We start from the raw sequence: 19,205 nt of genomic DNA, 5'->3' as shown, positions 1-19,205 counted from the left end.
GTTAGGGATCAAGAAATACAAGAAACTAGGAAAGATAATGAAGTGTAAGCATATTCTATTTAGTCAATGTTTTGATCCCAACAAATACAAGCCTATCTGTAAGGTCCTCGGGTTAGTCGGGCGCGGTTAGGCGAGCGGACGCGGTTGGGCGCGGGCGAGCAGAGCCGCACGACGGTCGAAGAGCGGGGGCACGCGGGCGAGCGGGCGCACAGGCAGGCGCACAGGCGCACAGGCGGGCACGCGGGCGGGCGCACGAGTTGAGCTGCACGCGACTGGTGCACGGGCATGTGGGCGGGCGCGCGAGCTAGGCTGCACGTGGGCAGGGCGCGGGCGTGATCTACACGACAATGCGACGAAACGACGAGTTACATGCGACGAAACAAGTTCACAAAGGAATTGCGGGTGGATGTTTATACAACCGAATGAGCGTGGAACGATGGACTAAGGGCCGACTTACATGATGGTTAGGCCGACCTTCAGTTGGGCGTTTGGGCGTTGATTGAAGGGCATGTAAACATGGATTTGGTGGTCGGCTGGGCAAGCCACCACCCCCACTACAATGCGTATATATTGTGACATGTTTGGAGCATTCAAGGATCATTCTTCACACACTTCGCAAGGACTCAAGAAGGAAGTGCGCAGGTAGAGAAGGGGAATGCGCATAGCTCATGCGCACTTCTCAAGGAAGGTTGCTCACTTGGTTAGCATTCTTGGAGTTGGTCGAAGGTTGGGCAAGGTGTGCCTGGGTATGTTCTAAAGTGCAGATTTGTGTAAGGCTTGAGGAGGGGGTCTTGGTGTCTCGGGTGAGCACCCTCCCACCGTGCAAGGTGTGCACAAATGTTGTAAAAGGTTGTTTTGCCTTTGTTGTAAATTTGGCTAAGTATAGACTTGGATTTTGCCAAGAATACTTGTGAAGCTTGTATTATTGAAGAAAGACTGATTAATATATATATTGTTGGGCAGACTCATTGTTCAGGGAGTTTCCCCTCCCTTTATACTGTGCAATTGTTGTTCTCTTTTATAATTGCTGACGATAATGAATGAGTATGGGTGTTCATTAGTATAAAGGCTAAACATAATATTGCTTGGTTGCGAAACACAAACTAAGGAAAAGTGAATTAGGCGTAATCCATGAACATTAGTATTGGTGAAAAGAAAGTGTTCGGTGGTGCCACACCTCGCTATAAGCGGTTGGAAGACTACCGCAGGTGTAGGGGCATGACAGGTGGTATCAAAGCTGATATCCTGGTTGAAGCTGCTACACAACTTCACCGAAGTGAAGTTGGTATCAAAGCTTTGGTTTGAAGCTGGTGAGCAGGGTTGCTCGTGACAGTGGAAAGGGTACTTGCAGGTGAAGGAAGCCGTTTCACACAAGTGGAACAAGGGTTGGTTCAGGTTGCAGGCTACTTGGTGAAGCTGTTGGATGGTCGAAACTAGATTGCAAAAGAAGAAGAAGTTGTTAGAGATGGTGGCTGAATCTCAGGCTGGGTCTAGTCATGGACAAGATGCTACTCTAGCACTTATGGAAAAGATGTTGTTAAGGATGGAGGTTATGGAAACTTCCTGGGATAAGAAGATGGACTTGTTCGCTAAGGAGCAAGAGGCCAACTCAAAGATGAAGGAAGAGTTTGATGAACTCCGGACACAGCATGAGTACACTGATCTTATGTGTACACAACTTGAAATAAGGGTCAAGGAGGTTGAAGAAGCAAGGGATCAGGGTCTTGCAGAGATCGTGAACTTGAAGAAATCTCTTGACAAAGCCAAGGATGAGATCGCAGTGTTGAAGAAGGCCGTGAGGCATAACTCAAGTGGAGGAGTGCCTCATGTGAAAGTCAAGGAACCAGAATCTTATGATGGCACAAGGAATGCGAAGACTCTTGGCAACTTTCTATGGGACATGGAGCAATACTTGGAACGGTTGGGTCTATCTGATGATGAGACAAAGGTCAAGGTAGCTGCTCAGTTCTTAACAAAGGATGCTAAGATGTGGTGGCGAAGGAGGATGGACCAGATTGCCAATGGCAGTGCTGATGACATTACTTCGTGGGATGACATGAAGAAGGCTTTGCAGACCCATTTTAGTCCTCAAGATGAGACATGGGAAGCAAGGATGAAGATTAAGTACATAAAGCAGATCGGGAGCCTACAAGCATATCAGCGAGAGTTTGCAAGTGCAGCTCTGGAACTTCCTGACATGGCGGAGAGGGACAAGGTGTTCAACTTCATTATTGGGTTGAAGCCTTGGGCACGCAATGAAGTGAAGAGGCAGAAGATTAGGACACTTGAGGAAGCTTTTGCTGCTGTTGACAGGTTGGTGGAGCATTATGATGAGACTTCTGATGACAAGAAGAAGAAGTTTGATAAGCCGAAGGATAAGAAGAAGGATGATGCTTCGAAATCGGATGATAGTTCGAAGACGAAGAAAGCCTTGAAGTGTTGGATATGCGCTGGACCACACACGATGAAGAATTGTCCTTCTAGACCGAAGGTGGCTGCTATTGCACAATCTGATGCGAAGAATGAAGGTGCTTCTGTAGGGATGATGCAGATACTTGGTGCTTCTGCTACTACAGAGGTGGTCTCTAGGAGGGATCCTGAGAGGAACAGATTCGAGTATGTTCGAATGAAGGTTGGAGGTGCTAATGTACTCACTATGGTGGATAGTGGGGCTTCTCACAACTTCATGAGCGAAGATACTACGAGAAGAATTGGGCTGAAATTTGTACCAGCAAAGGCACAGATGAAGAGACAGTGAATTCTCCTCCTATTGAAATTCTTGGTATAGCTGAAAGGGTGGACACTACACTTGGTGAATGGACAGGGAAGGTTGACTTCACTACAGTGCGGATTGATGACTATGACGCTGTATTGGGGATGGAATTCATGAAACAATTTGATGCTATGATTGTTCCACATTTGAAGAAGCTCTACATTTATGATGGAAGGGAAGATGTACCCATTGGTGTGCCAACCATTAGAGTGACAAGACCTGATTGTAAATTGGGAGTGATGCAAATGGAGGATGAGAAGAGAATGGGAAACATGAGTAAGCGGTTGTCTACTGTTGAGGCAAAGCTTACCGAGCAGTCATTGGTCATCAGGTCACTTTCAGATAGCATCTTGGACTTGTCAAGAAGGCTAGAGTTGGTTGAGGATGATGATGATGATGATGATGATGAGGAGGTATATGTGAGGCCGGATGTCCAGAAGGAAGACCGGGTTACTTATCTACAAAGGATGGAGATTGAGGATCCTGATAGATGGATCGAGTTGATTAGTGAGGGAGAGCCTTCAGGCTCTACTCCCTCTACATCTTCTTAGATGGATGAGGAGATGGGGCTCATTGTTAGCTGCTCATGGCAGTGAGTCCTTAAGCATGTTGAGCATGTATGATTGATGGTGCAGGGATGGCTTGGCATCAAGCATCATGACATGTTGCAGATGAGATGGATGGAGTTTCCATGGACCTGAGCATGGGTTGCACTTATGAAGATAGATTCTTAATGAGTCAAGAATGTGGCAGGTTGTTTTGAGAAACGACTGATGGTGATGGAAGAATGTGCATTCTTGTGGTTTGGGCATATGGTTGGATTAGCTACCCAACTAGCTTGAGTCATGAGGTGATCTAGTGTACAGAATGATGTTGCTACTGGGATGAGATGTTGGCACATGATGGACATGTGTTAGCTCTTGTTGTGTATCATGACAGAGGTTCACATGATGACACATGATGAGGTCGACACGAGATGTTGCAGTGGGGATTGTGGTAGAGGGGTTGATAATCATGGATCGAGATGATATCTGATGGAGGACATACCGATGAGGTGTATACCTTGGTATGGAGTACTTGGTGACAGTTGGTCACTAAGGTGAGACATGATGGAGATGGAGTTCTACATATGTTGCAGGGATGTTTGCCGTATGTGGAGGAGTTGGCATCATGGATATTGATGATCTTGGTAGATGGATACCGGGGTGGTATGTTGTCGAGGACGACAACGATTTCAGGTGGAGGAGGATGTAAGGTCCTCGAGTTAGCCGGGCGCGGTTGGGCGAGCGGACGCGGTTGGGCGCGGGCGAGCCGGGCCGCACGACGGTCGAAGAGCGCGGGCGCACAGGCGGGCGAGCGGGTGCACAGGCAAGCACGCGAGCGGGCGCACAAGTTGAGCTGCACGCGACCGGCGCGCCGGCGTGCGGGCGGGCGCGCGAGCTGGGCTGCACGCGGGCAGGGTGCGGACGCAGTCTACACGACAATGCGACAAAACGACGAGTTACATGCAACGAAACAAGTTCACAAAGGAATTGCGGGTGGATGTTTATACAACCGAATGAGCGTGGAACGGTGGACTAAGGGCCGACTTACATGATGGTTAGGCCGACCTTCAGTTGGGCGTTTGGGCGTTGATTGAAGGGCGTGTAAACATGGATTTGGTGGTCGGCTGGGCAAGCCACCACCCCCACTACAATGCGTATATATTGTGACATGTTTGGAGCGTTCAAGGATCATTCTTCACACACTTCGCAAGGACTCAAGAAGGAAGTGCGCAGGTAGAGAAGGGGAATGCGCATAGCTCATGCGCACTTCTCAAAGAAGGTTGCTCACTTGGTTAGCATTCTTGGAGTTGGTCGAAGGTTGGGCAAGGTGTGCCCGGGTATGTTCTAAAGCGCAGATTTGTGTAAGGCTTGAGGAGGGGGTCTTGGTGTCTCGGGTGAGCACCCTCCCACCGTGCAAGGTGTGCACAGATGTTGTAAAACGCTGTTTTGCCTTTGTTGTAAATTTGGCTAAGTATAGACTTGGATTTTGCCAAGAATACTTGTGAAGCTTGTATTATTGAAGAAAAACTAATCAATATATATATTGTTGGGCAGATTCATTGTTCAGGGAGTTGCCCCTCCCTTTATACTGTGCAATTGTTGTTCTCTTTTATAATTGTTGATGATAATGAATGAGTATGGGTGTTCATTAGTATAAAGGCTAAACATAATATTGCTTGGTTGCGAAACACAAACTAAGTAAGGAAAAGTGAATTAGGCGTAGTCCATGAACATTAGTATTGGTGAAAAGAAAGTGTTCGGTGGTGCCGCACCTCGCTATAAGCGGTTGGAAGACTATCGCAGGTGTAGGGGCGTGACACTAACTGTTGTCTACAAAACTGCCACTTCAGGGATTCTAATGACACTTTCGGAAACTCAATAGGATATGTAATCAAACCTAAGTCACGTGGTATAATGACATGGAGGACACAGAAATACAAGTGTCCAACACGGCACACAGCAACCCTGGAAACAGAGGGTGAAGGGCACATTATCTATCTATCCATATATATATATATATATGACACAACGACATGAGGATACAGAAATACAAGTGTACAACACGGCACACAACAGCCCTGGAAACAGAGGGCGGAGGGCACATTTTATATGGTAATGTAGCCTGAAAAGGGTAAGGTGGTAGGAATAAAAATATGTATGCTGTCTGGTAAGTGATTTTATCTGACAGACCCTAATTAGTATATCAACAGTTTCTATGCAAAAGAGGTCTTCCAACTACTTCAGAAAGGAGCATCCATCAATCCACTGACCACCTATTCACCTTGATTAATCAATGGATCTGCTTTGGTCTTTGACCAATATGTCCTTACCCTACTACATGCCAATCTTGATTTCCGGCATGTCTTATGTCATTATTTATATGCTGCAGTATACTAGAATGAGAAAGATTTGAGAACAAATGCCAAGACTTCCTGTTTAAAGTCGAAAGAAGTCTTGTTCTAGGCCACTTATATTTGGATTAATTTATTATATTCAACAAACAAATATCTTTGACAAGCATCTTACTGCTTGACTAATAGTAAATGGCGAAGTATGTACCAAGTTCCATAAGTTGAAAACCTTTGATCCCTTATGTGCTTCATAGAGTGCAGGCGTGATGTTAAAATGGGATATGAATCTTCTGGCCACCGAATACAGGGATCATTATGGTCAGTTTGGTTGTATTTATAGTCCTGTTAAAAGCATCATGTTATATGACTTGAGTTATACACTTTAGTTTATGAAGAATGAGCACATTGTACTACAGAACTGTGATACAATGCTATTTTAAAGCATTATATGATAAAATTCATATTTCAAGTAAGTTTCTGGAAAGACATATCCAAATCGCAGGACATGCTGAGAGTACATGTTGGATATGTATTTGGCACAGTCCTGTGAACAAGACACGTGCCAAACACGTCCTCACAAATCAATGTCCAACATGTCAGATGCGTGACATGTAACCCATATGGAGGTGTCAAACTTAGAGTCAAACATATAAAGCATGAAACGATTCAAGGATAAATATATAAGAGTGGGGACCACGAGTAACTTGTTTTGCAGCAAGTGGAAAGCATGCATAGTTAAACATATGAAAAAGCAGAAAGTACAGCAGTGGATATGGTAATGGACAAATCAAAATTTAACAAATCTGCAACTGTACAAGAAAAATGACAGTTTTTGCAATAGGAAAATAAGAAAACAGTTTTTTTCAGAAGTTAATTTATGCACAATGTAGTCATAACATCTTTAAAATGACATATGCAGGGCACAACTCTAGTTTTATATTGCAGAGAAGACTCAAATTCTTGCTTCTAAATGCAGTATAGTGACATTTGGCAGCAGTTTTTAAAAATAGTGCAAGTTCCTCTTTTGGGTTACTAAAAATGGATCCTTATTTTTTAGGAATGTTTTTTTTCTTTTTTGGGAAAAACTGCCCTGCATTGCCTGGGAAGATTGCACAGTTCTCGGAAGGACTGGGAAACTCTCCGGCTCATGCACTGCACAATTTTTTAGGACAGTGAGGTGTGCACATTTTCTGGTCTCAGTGTTGGTATACCCCTCCATAACTGTACATTTCCATAGCTCAAGTCTCACTGGCAGTCACGACTACGCAATTCCCAACAGCAAGGCCAGTTGCCCTCAAGAATTGCATTGTTCTCTGAAGCAAAGCCCATAACTGTTGAGGGACCAAGTCAGCAGATAGACTTGTGGGTTAGAAAATCGACTAAGTGAGCAAACACAAGCCAAAATGAAAATGTTAAAGTCTCAGTCGAAGCATGGATACCTAAATTAGTGCAAGATGAGCTATTGTGGTTTAGAATGAAGGCTCCAAAATCAAAGCATAGGGAAAATTTTGGAAGGTGTTTGTAGCTGTTAAAACACCTCCATAAAAAGGATATATTACTCCATGGTTGTACACTTTAACATCATTACAAGTATTGCAAAATTGAGCAATTCCATTGTTTGGTTATGAAAAATAAATATATGGTAAGATCCAAGTCTGGCAGAAAAATGTGAAACCAATTGACCTTGTATAATGTGAATAAAGAACAAAATCTTAGATATCATGGTGATTTATAAATGAAAAATGATACAATATTCATACAAAAAATATTATCATTACTTCATCTAACAAAGAATTTAACATTGGGCCTTGGGTGCAATGTATAATTTGATCATTGCCATGTTCCATATTTTTATATTAATTTGGGCGTGCACTCAAAAGGAGAACACAAGATTTAATTTAGAGTTGCCTCAAACTCTCTTTTCAATAGATTGTAAGGGTAAATGACAGAATATATATGAATACAATGCTTATAAATAATAACAAAAACAAATACATCTAAAAGAAATCAAAATGCAAAAGAAAAGAATTTCTAGTATAATGTTAAAAGGACATTACAGGAAAGAAATTTCAAATACAATGGAGATGCAAAATCAAAGGTATGAATTTCCACTATAATGTTAAAGGACATTACAAGGAAAAAAATTCTCAAAATATATTACTGAATTAAATAGGAAAAGGGTAAAGTTAATGTAAATTCATGCAATAGAAAAAATAGGTATTTAATATTTACATACAAAAAGAATGCATGATCTATTACATTAACTTTTTAGTTAATATTTTTTTTGCAATAAGTATAATTTAGTAATAATATAATATAAGGAATGTACTAGCAAGATTGTTGATGGCAAAACAGGTTTGTAGGCATGAAGGAGACATTATATAGTCTTGGAGGACAAATTGAATTATCTTATACATGAAACTTGGGTCTAGCCTCCAACAACTAGATGAAACTATATGGTCTCCTCAAGAGAATAATTTTGGTTAAATCCTTCTCCCTCAGGGCTTGGTTATAGTGGGGGACTAAAACAATATTATCAAACATCTCAACTCAGGTACATTCCCTTCATATATCGAGCTAAATACATTAGACAAGAGAACTTTAGCCAAGACTAAAACAATATTATCAAACATCTCAACTTGGGTACAATCCCTTCTTATATTGAGCTAAATACATTAGGCAAGAGAAATTTGGCCTACTTATCTTTTATCCCCAGGGTAAAGGCAAAACATGTGCTTAGAAAACTTAATTCCTTAGTGGATTCTCTTGCCAATCATGCGGTTTCTCTCACGCCTGGAACTCTGATGGTCAACAAATGCATGACAAAGGCTCCTATTCCCTAAGACTACCTCATGCACTTATCAATGTTTAATATAGCTATTAGTCACCCTACAAACAAGAGTCACACCCAAAGCAACCGATGCGCCAGGGAGCATGGATGTAATTCTGATTTAACTCCCCACAAGATGCCTGCACTCTCCTTCAACAAAAGAACGACTCTCAATGCACACGAATGAGGCTTCAGGTGCCATTTCAGGCTATATTTACACAATGGGAGCGGTACACAATCTCAATACAGTGATACAGTCATTCTCTCCTCACTCTCCAAAGAACGAAAGCCCCCAAGATGGATGAAGGTTGCAAGGGATCATGCAAAGTCATTTTGGATCAGGGTTATTATTATTTGGAAGTGCCACAATGCCCACCTCTTCCCAGGATGGTTCTTTACCTGCAATGTTTGCGGAGTGGTGGTTTTCTCGCCATCATGCACTCTTAGGACACTGCTGATTTATGTATCCCTCTATAGAGTTTTTGTGCCTCATTTAGGAGGTCATGACATTTAGGTCCAAGCTTCATCCTCCAATTGTGCATAATCTGTGGCACAATCTGTGGCACCAAGACTCCTAGACCTAAACCAGGTAGCACTAGCTGATGATATAATTGTTCTCAATGATTAGCTATGATGTGTGTTGACGACAAGACTATAAGTAAAGTTGCAAGGATGCTAATCTGTATAAGTTATGTAAAGAGGTGCATGAAACAATAGTAGAAGTTATGAATATGCATTCATTGGAACAATTAGTTGGCATCATAGAGTATACTCTCAACGATGATTGCAAGAATGTTGATGATAGTAGGTTAACTTGTATAGGTCATGTAAAAGAGGTGCATGAAGCAATATTGAAAGTTATAAAATGAATTCATTGAAACAGCTACTTGGCATATCAGACATTGGTATGTAAATTCATATTCCATTAATATAATGAGGGAACATATCTTCTCAACAACCAAGGGTTATAACTGCTATTAAAATGGACACCCATGAAGGATGTAACATGGGCCAACAATATAGACTTATTTTGCAAGGGAGGGAGAAACAAGAGCTGTGAGCAAATGGATTGCAGTGCAATGCAAATCCTTACACATAGCGAAGGGCAGGATTTCATTAACTTTATAAATAATTACTCAAAAACCATATGGTTGGTCTGTGGTGGAATGGTAAGTAGGAGTCACTTACTACTTCTCAAAGTTTAATTTAGTAGTTTGCATTATTAAACAGTTGGTTGAAGACGCGGAATGTAAGGTAAAACAAGAACTTGATAAGCAAATTGCAGAATGCATCATATGAGCTATAACCATCCTTCAAAGCACAATTTAATGCAATGGTTCACTGTGCAAAAGACCTGCATAATTTTCTCTATGCAGAACACCCAGCAAAAGACAGTACATCAATTGTAACGGAAGTAGAGCAAGCAAAAGGAAAGGGCATGTGGCAATGCCAATTAAAGACTATTAGAAAGACATGAAGTTGTAATGATGTATTAGATTATAGTAATCTCACCATGTTTCCTAAATAACTTAAATAGTATAAGGAAACTCGAATTGCTCTTTCTTGATAAATATCACAAAAGTAGTCTAATAGCTGGTAAGTGGTCTACAATAAGAATTGTACAATCAGCACTCATTGGATCATAGATAATGACTATAGAGGCCAATGACCTACCCTAGCTTGTGTTTTAAAATTGTGTGATCCAATTGTATGAACTATGAGATTAAATACCAATTTAGGTGTGAAGGAAATGTTAAGAGGGGATTAACCCGAACAGGGCCTCAATGTCAATATAATAAATAATGCGGTGTTATGTTACTCTTAGATTATTTTAATTTTTATATTATTTAAACTCAAAATCCATACATTTTTTAGTATCATATTCTACTATTCTCTTTCTATTATTTTTCAAATCCTGCTTGATTCTTGTGAAGGATGTTGGCCCTGATAAGACAATTACAGTTTGATTTGTTAAATAACAAAATACATATTTATATCCCTAAAGAAAAAAGAATGACGATGAAAATTAGATGGCAATATCATCTCACTTGGTTCATCCTTCAAATTTATTAAAAAAAATCATCTAATGGAAGTGCATTCCATCCACTGGGATTGATTGATTCATCGATTCATCTAATGGAAGTGCATTCCATCCACTGGTATTGACACAACCCGGACAAAAAAAACACCCTACCACAGATGCGATGAATCATTAATCTATTTTTGTAAGCGCCTAATATGCAGAAATGTTTCCAAAACCCTCCAAAATGCTTTGTGAAAAATGTATCAAAAAACATATAAAAGAGGTAACAATTATTTTTTAACTTTGTGGTCTAGCATGTATAAATCACTCTGAATAATTAGCAATACAACCATATGCTTAGACAAAGACCCTCGAAACTGAAGATGTATGTCAAGCCAAACAAAGGACAACTATATGCTTAGACAAAGACCATCAAAACTAAAGATGTATGTCAAGCCAAACAGTGGACAAAGGCTTGGCGGTGGATAGAGTGATATCTAAATATAGATAAAGATATAGTGAACCTACATAAGAACCTGTCTCTCGAGAATCACAAACAGAAAGCCGAAATCCAAAATCCCGATATGACATGACTATTCAAGTTTTCTTACCCAGAAAAAAGGTAGGATCAACAGTTGAAAAATTCAAGAAACTAGGAAAGATAATGAAGTGTGAGCATATTCTATTTAGTCAATGTTTTGACCCCAACAAATACAAGCCTAACTGCTGTCTACAAAACTGCCGCTTCAGGGATTCTGATGACACTTTCGGAAACTCAATAGGATATGTAATCAAACCTAAGTCACCTGATATAATGACATGGAGGACACAGAAATACAAGAGTCCAACACGGCACACAGCAACCCTCGAAATAGAGAATGGAGGGCACATTATCTATCTATCCATATATATATGACACGACATGAGGATACAGAAATACAAGTGTCCAACACGGCACACAACAGCCCTGGAAACAGAGGGCGGAGGGCACAGTTTATATGATAATGTAGCCTGAAAAGGGTAAGGTGCTAGGAATACAAATATGTATGCTGTCTGGTAAGTGATTTTATCTGACAGACCCTAATTAGTATATCAACAATTTCCATGCAAAAGAGGTCTTCCAACTACTTTAGAAAGGAGCATCCATCAATCCACTGACCACCTACTCACCTTGATTAATCAATGGATCTGCATTGGTCTTTGACCAATATGTCCTTACCCTACTACATGCCAATCTTGATTTCCGGCATGTCTTATGTCATTATTTATATGCTGCAGTATACTAGAATGAGAAAGATTTGAGAACAAATGCAAAGACTTCCTGCTTAAAGTCTAAATAAGTCTTGTTCTAGGCAACTCATATTTGGATTAATTTATTATATTCAACCAACAAAAATCTTTGACAAGTATCTTACTGCTTGACTAATAGTAAATGGTGAAGTATGTACTAAGGTCCATAAGTTGAAAACCTTTGATCCCTTAAACACATTATGTGCTTCATAGAGTGCAGGCGTGATGTTAAAATGGGATATGAATCTTCTGGCCACCGAATACATGGATCATTATGGTCAGTTTTGGTTGTATTTATAGTCCTGTTAAAAGCATCATCTTATATGACTTAATAAGTTAATATACACTTTAGTTTATGAAGAATGAGCACATTGTACTACAGAACTGTGATACAATGCTATTTTAAAGCATTATATGATAAAATTCATATTTCCAGTAAGTTTTTGGAAAGACATATCCAAATCGCAGGACATGCTGACAGTACATGTTGGATATGTATTTGGCACAGTCCTGTCAACAGGACACGTGCCAAACACATGTCCTCACAAATCAATGTCCAACATGTCAGATGTGTGACATGTAATCCATATGGATGTGTCAAACTTAGAGTCAAACATATAAAGCATGAAACGATTTAAGGATAAATATATAAGAGTGGGGACCACGAGTAACTTGTTTTGCAGCAAGTGGAAAGCATGCATAGTTAAACATATGAAAAAGCAGAAAGTACAGCAGTGGATATGGTAATGGACAAATCAAAATTAAACAAACCTGCAACTGTACAAGAAAAATGACCGTTTTTGCAATAGAAAAATAAGAAAACAGTTTTTTCCAGAAGTTAATTTATCCACAATGTAGTCATAACATCTTTAAAGTAATATATGCAGGGCACAACTCTAGTTTATATATTGCAGAGAAGACTCAAATTCTCGCTTCTAAATGCACTGTAGCAAGTTAGCAACATAGTATTAGGTAGAAGGCAAACCTTCAGTGTACACACAAGCTCCCAGTCCCATTAAGACAGATTAAAGAAAAAATTTAGCTAGTTGATAACAAAAATTGTAAGGTATACAATTATACATTTAGATACTTGATTAAAGGATTGGTCTGTTAATAGCCTCAAGGGATAGCTCAGTTGGTCGAGTTCCTGTAGCTAAGTACCTCGCCTATCGGGAGGTCACGGGGTCAAATCTCCTCAATGCCCTTGGGGTTAGGCCTTGCTAGTTTGGTCAGCAGGTAGATCCCTTCGGGTTGATCTACCTGGATTTTCCCGTGGATGTAGCGGTCACTTAGTGATCGTGAACCACCCTTAAAAAAATGGATTGGTCTGTTAAAAGATTGTTTCAAACATTAGCTCGCAAGAAAAGTTTTGTGGGAACAATTGCATATTTGAAACAACCTCATGAAAAAAATCAACAAGAGGCATAAAAATTGCCATAAAGGATTAACATGAGCACAAAAACTTACCTCAAACTTTAGGCATTAAACACTGGCTTACCTCCTTCCAGTCAATTCTTTTACTCTGGCTACTGATATGCTGTACTCTATGGACAGTCCAAAAACACAGAAACTGTGATGTTCTCTGATCCTAATAAGATATAAATTCGGCTTAAATCTCTATGGTATGTTAGATGAATAGCTGCAATGCAAGGCTTGCTGTTCAAGAGACACTGAGCCTTTTTTCAAAAACAAATATATTATACAAAATGTAGATCAAACAACAGTCGATGCAAACTAAATTTTCACATACGCCGTAATTGCAGATGAATGCAAATTTTGCATTCGTAACATTTCCAAAAGCTAATGGCTATGGCTGGAATATGACAAGAGTTTGAAATGAATAAGATAACGGTAGGTCACTCCCCTACCTTGTGCTCAAGGTCTCAGTAAAATCCAATTTATTTACTTTTTGTATGTATTGCAGTCATGTTTATTACAACCAAACAAGGTAGAGCTATTCTACTCTTTTTCCCTAAACTTGTAAAAACATACAATTTGCAATACACGGTCCTAATTCACAGGAAAGCAGTGACCCTATATCATGCATCACAAAACTTAAAATTTGTATCTATATACCATGCACTTGATAAAACTTACCAGGGTATAGAGACCCATTTCATTTAGTATCCTAGGTTTTTCAAAAAAAGTAAAACATAGAAGCTATAAATATTAAAAACCACAACCGATGTTAGGAAACAAAGCAAATCCCCTAACCATGCAATCCTTAAAAGAGAAAATAGGTCAGAGTGCCCATAAAATTATAACAGTAATGAACATTTGGCTGAATGAAATTAACAGCCAGTACATTTATTGATTAAATCTCAAATTGAACCCAAAGGACATTACATGAGGATAGAATGGGCTTTGTAGCCCACAGTGAGTTCAAAAGCATAAGACAGGTTACCAACTCAAAGTTTGAACATTTGCACAAAAATGTAGCAGTACCAACTATAAACTTTAGAAGATATATAAAAAAGCGGACTGATTACATTTGCCAGTTTCCCTCTTAGACAAAATACCAGAACTAGGCAATGTTAACCTTGTAATATTGGAAAATTGAAACAAGTCTGAAGCCGATTGACTAGACTAACAACAGTTGGATGCATTTTCAATCAACAACACTGATTAATTCAAATTCTATCAGCGATAAATTATTGTCTTCTTTAACTTCAAAATCAGCTGGTTCCGTTGGTTCAATGCGTCCTGATCTGTCAACTACCAGCCTCATTGAACCTTTAAACATGTCAACTTTGGCATTTCGGAGAATTACAGTTGCTCCAGTCTTCATCAGGTCAACTGAATGAAAAGGAGGCATAGTAGTAATTTAGTACAATTAAAATTAGTTTTATAACACCATTATAAGAAAACTATAAGGATCTGACCAAAATAACATATGACAATGTGAGCTAAGCAAAGAACAGTTACATATTAGTACAATTAAAAAGCAGACACATTAGTACAATTAAAATTAGATTTTGTAACAAGATTCAAAGAAAACTATAAGGATCTAATAAAAAAATATATGGCGATGTTAGCTAAACAAAGAATAGTGATATATACATAGGTTTCATCAATCTCTGAATCCAGAATTAAGAGATAGTCCATGTATTAAAATGCTTGCAGTTAAGAATCAATATCACATTTCTGTCTTGGATATTCCTGAATGTCCTAAAAAAAAACTCATATTTATTGTTTCATCAGACACCAAACATACATTTACTACCCGATCTAATCAAAAAATATATGGCAATGTTAGCTAAACAAAGAATAGTGATATATACATAGGTTTCATCAATCTCTGAATCCAGAATTAAGAGATAGCCCATGTATTAAAATGCTTGCAGTTAAGAATCAATATAGCATTTCTGTCTTGGATATTCCTGAATGTCCTAAAAAAAAACTCATATTTACTGTTTCATCAGATACCAAACATGCATTTACTACCCAACATCTAAAAACTCCTGACAACCTCAGGAATTTTTTATAGTATTCCTCTAGGCATATTTATGCGTATAACTACTGCTCTCTTGGTTGATCCCCTTTCCCCTCCCCCTTCTCTATCTCACAGATAAAGCAATCTTCTCTTCCCTTCCAGTGTAACTAATCTTTTCAACTTCCACTTGGTTCCAAATCTTGTTCTTTTGTTGAATTTACGGCATGAGACAATCAAGTGCTTAACTTAGGATAAATAACTTGTAGCAGCATTGCCCAGGAACCTTCTAAGTTGACCACATTCCTTTCTATTGTTTTCTTGATTTGTTGTGAACCTACAAGATAGGGAACGCGAGGAGAAGTAGCTTGAAATTCTAAGAAGGTGCCTTGAAAAAAATCTATTTTTAATATAAAAGCTCATGCTATTTATGGATGAATTAGACAAAAAAATACCTCAGTGACAAAGACAGAATCAAAAATTGAATTAAATGACCCAAAATGCAAGTGCTTAGAAAAAATTGATAATGTGCAAAGATATCCTTGCACATACAATCTTGCAAAAATTGATAATGGCTACTTCTTTAAAAAGGCTTAGCTAACAAACATAAGCTATGTAGAGTGTTATCCACATACAGTACTATATAAGCAAAGACATGAAACATAAATTTTTGAGAATGTGATTTTACTATATCCTAATAGAAAGACATTAATCTACACCTCTCTTCGTTTCCCTAGCCTCTCGATTGTGGCTGAGTCAACTGTGAGTTTCTTAACTGATTGATCATTTTGATTGTTGAAGTTCACCACAAACTGGTCATAACAATTTCACTCATAGTGCTCCTAGTAACCCGGAGAATTTTCCAACTTACCATGCCCAGAAGGATCCATTATAGTTAGAAAGGGGCAGGGAAAAATACTAAGATCCCATTAGTATATCTCCTTGACCCTACTTGCCCTAGCATGGTCATAACAATTTCACTCATAGTGATCCTAGTAACCCGGGGAATTTTCCGAATCACCATGTCCAGAGAGATCTATTAAAATTATTCAGAAAGGGGCAGGGTAAAATACTAAAAGCCCATTAGTCCATCTCTGTGACCCTATTTGTATCAGTTTTATTCCGGCCAATTCGTACTGGATTTAGGGTTAGTTAAGGTTGCAAGTTTCACTGGCAATAAACAGAAAGCTTATAATTGGTTAGAACTAAAAGGTTCTGATGCTTTTAAAAAGAATTTACCTTGATCGCCCCGGGCAGTAAAAACAATCATGGCAGTTTCATCCCCCGCAAGGCATTCCGCAAGACGCATCTGGCGACCCTGAGGCCCATCGCTTCGACCCTTCTGGAAAACCACCTTTGAATTTACCACTTTCACCTTTAGTGTATGCCCATATGTGCCTGGCCGCAGCTGCTCAACTTTGATGAATTCTGGTTTTTGAAGCCCTGCATTTGCCTCAGCCATTGTTCTTCCTGGTTTAACTTTACCAACTCAGAAAAGCAGATCTCAAAACCCGCTCTCTTACAAACTAGAAAAATAATATAACACAACCAAATCAGCGTGAAGGATACTATATATATTTTTCTATATCTGGAATTCCAGATCTTCCATGCTCCCAGCACAAGTCAAGCAGAAAACCCCTAAAACGACAGTAAACTTAAAAAACCAGACAGCCCACGCTAGATTTAGCATTGGCAGAAGCAAGTAGATGGATAAATTCCCGTGGTTAACAACATGAAGATATATGCCTCAGGGCTATCAAATTATGTAGAATAATATTAAACGAATTCCCTACCTTGAAATATGTCCTAATGTCAAGGATAAATTTGGGCTCGAAGTAAATTATTGGGACCACATAGGAAATAAGAAATTGGATAGGAAATTAATCTAAGTGGCCGAAGTAAATTATTGGGACCACATAGGAAATAAGAAATTGGATAGGAAATTAATCTAAGTGGCCGAAATTAATATTCATGGGTAGTCGGGTAGAATTCAGGGGCAGATTTCTGGTCAGAATCTTGCAAAAAAAAATTATAATTTTAGAATATTAGAGTGTTTGAATTGTTTTTATAGTGGAAATGGATTTTTTATTATAAAAATGATTGGACATTCAAAATCTTGAAATTTGAGAGATGTACTATCAAGAATTTTTTGGGGCGCTCAAAATCTTGACAGTGGTACCATCAAGAATCTTTAGGGCACCCAAAATTTTGAAATTTGACACTTGTAACTCATATTTTCAAAAATTTCCACCATTTTATTTTAATTTTTTGAATTTTCTTGACAGTGGTACCATCAAGAATCTTTAGGGCACCCAAAATTTTGAAATTTGACACTTGTAACTCATATTTTCAAAAATTTCCACCATTTTATTTTAATTTTTTGAATTTCCATTATTTTCCAGATTAATATCACTATGTGATATAGACTTTCATGAATTTGATATAGTGAATTGGTATAGTTGGATTGGATCTATATTAATTTTGACAAGTTCAAATGGAGCTAATTCAATTTCATATACATGAGAAATTATTTTTTTTAATTAATAAAATAAAACATGTATTTAATTATGGTGAAAACATATGTGATATGAGGGTTTTTTTAAATACAAAGTTTTATAATTTATTTATAAAAAATAATTATGTAAGTTTATTAGATTGTTTTTTTAAGAGTTAGTTTTATTAGTTAATATTAATTATTTAGTTAGTTATGTGTTAATATATATTTAATTTAAATTTTTTTGGGAAGACATTAATTTTGGAGTTGTTTTTAATGTGATTTTTTGGAAGATTTTATGGTGGGTTTTTCCAGCCTAATTTCTCTAAAATCTGGCAAGAATTTATTGAAATCACAAGCTTGATGGGTAATCTTGTGCAATGGAAGTGCCCTAGGGTTTTTCAAGGTGCGAAATCCATATATAAAGTCAAAAATCTAGTTTAAATAACAAAAATCAGGATTTCACCTCAAATTTTTCTACCGGATTCTGACACCAAAAAGTCCAAAAAGTCGCACTAAAGACAACTTCATTTTTATTAACAAGTTTATTAGGGATGTCATCTACAAATCTGTGTATATCTTTTGGTTTTCCTTGCAAAGTATTCCTTGGAAAAAAAGGTCTATTGGGTTGTGGTTTACTGGTTGAAATAGAAAGTCCCCTTGTCTAAACTTAAAATTCAAATTCTGATGAACATGAACATTACATTATAAGTTAACCAAGTTTAAGGAGATTTGTATTATAAATATCTAGGGTGGTAGGTATGAGAGGGGTTATTTATAGCCCTAGGGGGGCAATAATTTATACCTATGCATAGAGTCTTGGAGTCATGACCACAACATGGTGAAAGCTTATGCATTATTTCAATGCTTACAACTAGTTATTAGTTTGTGTACCAGAAAACCAACCGTGATTGGAGACTCAAGCATTCTCTTTCAACCAACTTCCACCTAGCCTTCATTTTGGATTGGATACATTCATGGCCCATTTGAAATAGTGGAATGGTTTTATATTATTTGGAAGCACAACTTTGTGGCCAATTCACAAGCTAACCTAGCAACTAGGACAAAAGGTGGGACATTAATTATCAATGAAAAGGTTTATGTTCATCCTATCCCTTAATATGAAATCCAGTCTACTCAACAATGAATCATTATGGCATATGGTTGGGTACATCTCAATCTTCTCCAACATAGCAAGGACAAGATTGATAAGACCCAACCATTATTGCAACATGCTTTTAGCAACCTACCTTGATCTCTAATGAATGCCTTGCTTTAGTTAATAGTCATTGCAAGTATTGTTATTTATATGTCTTTGTTAGGGATTGAAGTGTCTAGGCATAGAAAACTATGGTACCTTGAAATGGGCCCTCTTACAACAGAGTTAATTGAACCCTACCATGCAATTAGGCTCAGATTTCCATCTTTGAAGGAGGTGAATTCCATGTCAATTATGTGTTTTATTCTTG

At 38.3% G+C, this 19,205-nt stretch overlaps 1 protein-coding gene across 1 annotated transcript; it reads right to left on the bottom strand.

Moving 5' to 3' along the window:
• Positions 1–14,082: 14,082 nt before the first annotated feature.
• On the bottom strand, positions 14,083–17,061 carry LOC149202801 (uncharacterized protein At4g28440-like). Its single transcript, XM_089403258.1, has 2 exons — positions 16,482–17,061; positions 14,083–14,608 (listed from the first exon to the last, which is right to left on the bottom strand). Exons 1-2 carry the CDS (start codon positions 16,702–16,704, stop codon positions 14,421–14,423), a joined length of 411 nt encoding a protein of 136 aa, XP_089259384.1. The 5' UTR covers positions 16,705–17,061; the 3' UTR covers positions 14,083–14,420.
• Between the last annotated feature and the right edge of the window lie 2,144 nt (positions 17,062–19,205).

This window comes from Pinus tabuliformis, chromosome 2_1, assembly GCF_031772625.1.
Source record: "Pinus tabuliformis cultivar Carrire ecotype Pingquan chromosome 2_1, CPIR1, whole genome shotgun sequence".
Taxonomy (NCBI): domain Eukaryota; kingdom Viridiplantae; phylum Streptophyta; class Pinopsida; order Pinales; family Pinaceae; genus Pinus; species Pinus tabuliformis.
Note: the sequence above shows the minus strand (reverse complement) of the source record. Positions and strands in the feature narration are given on the sequence as shown.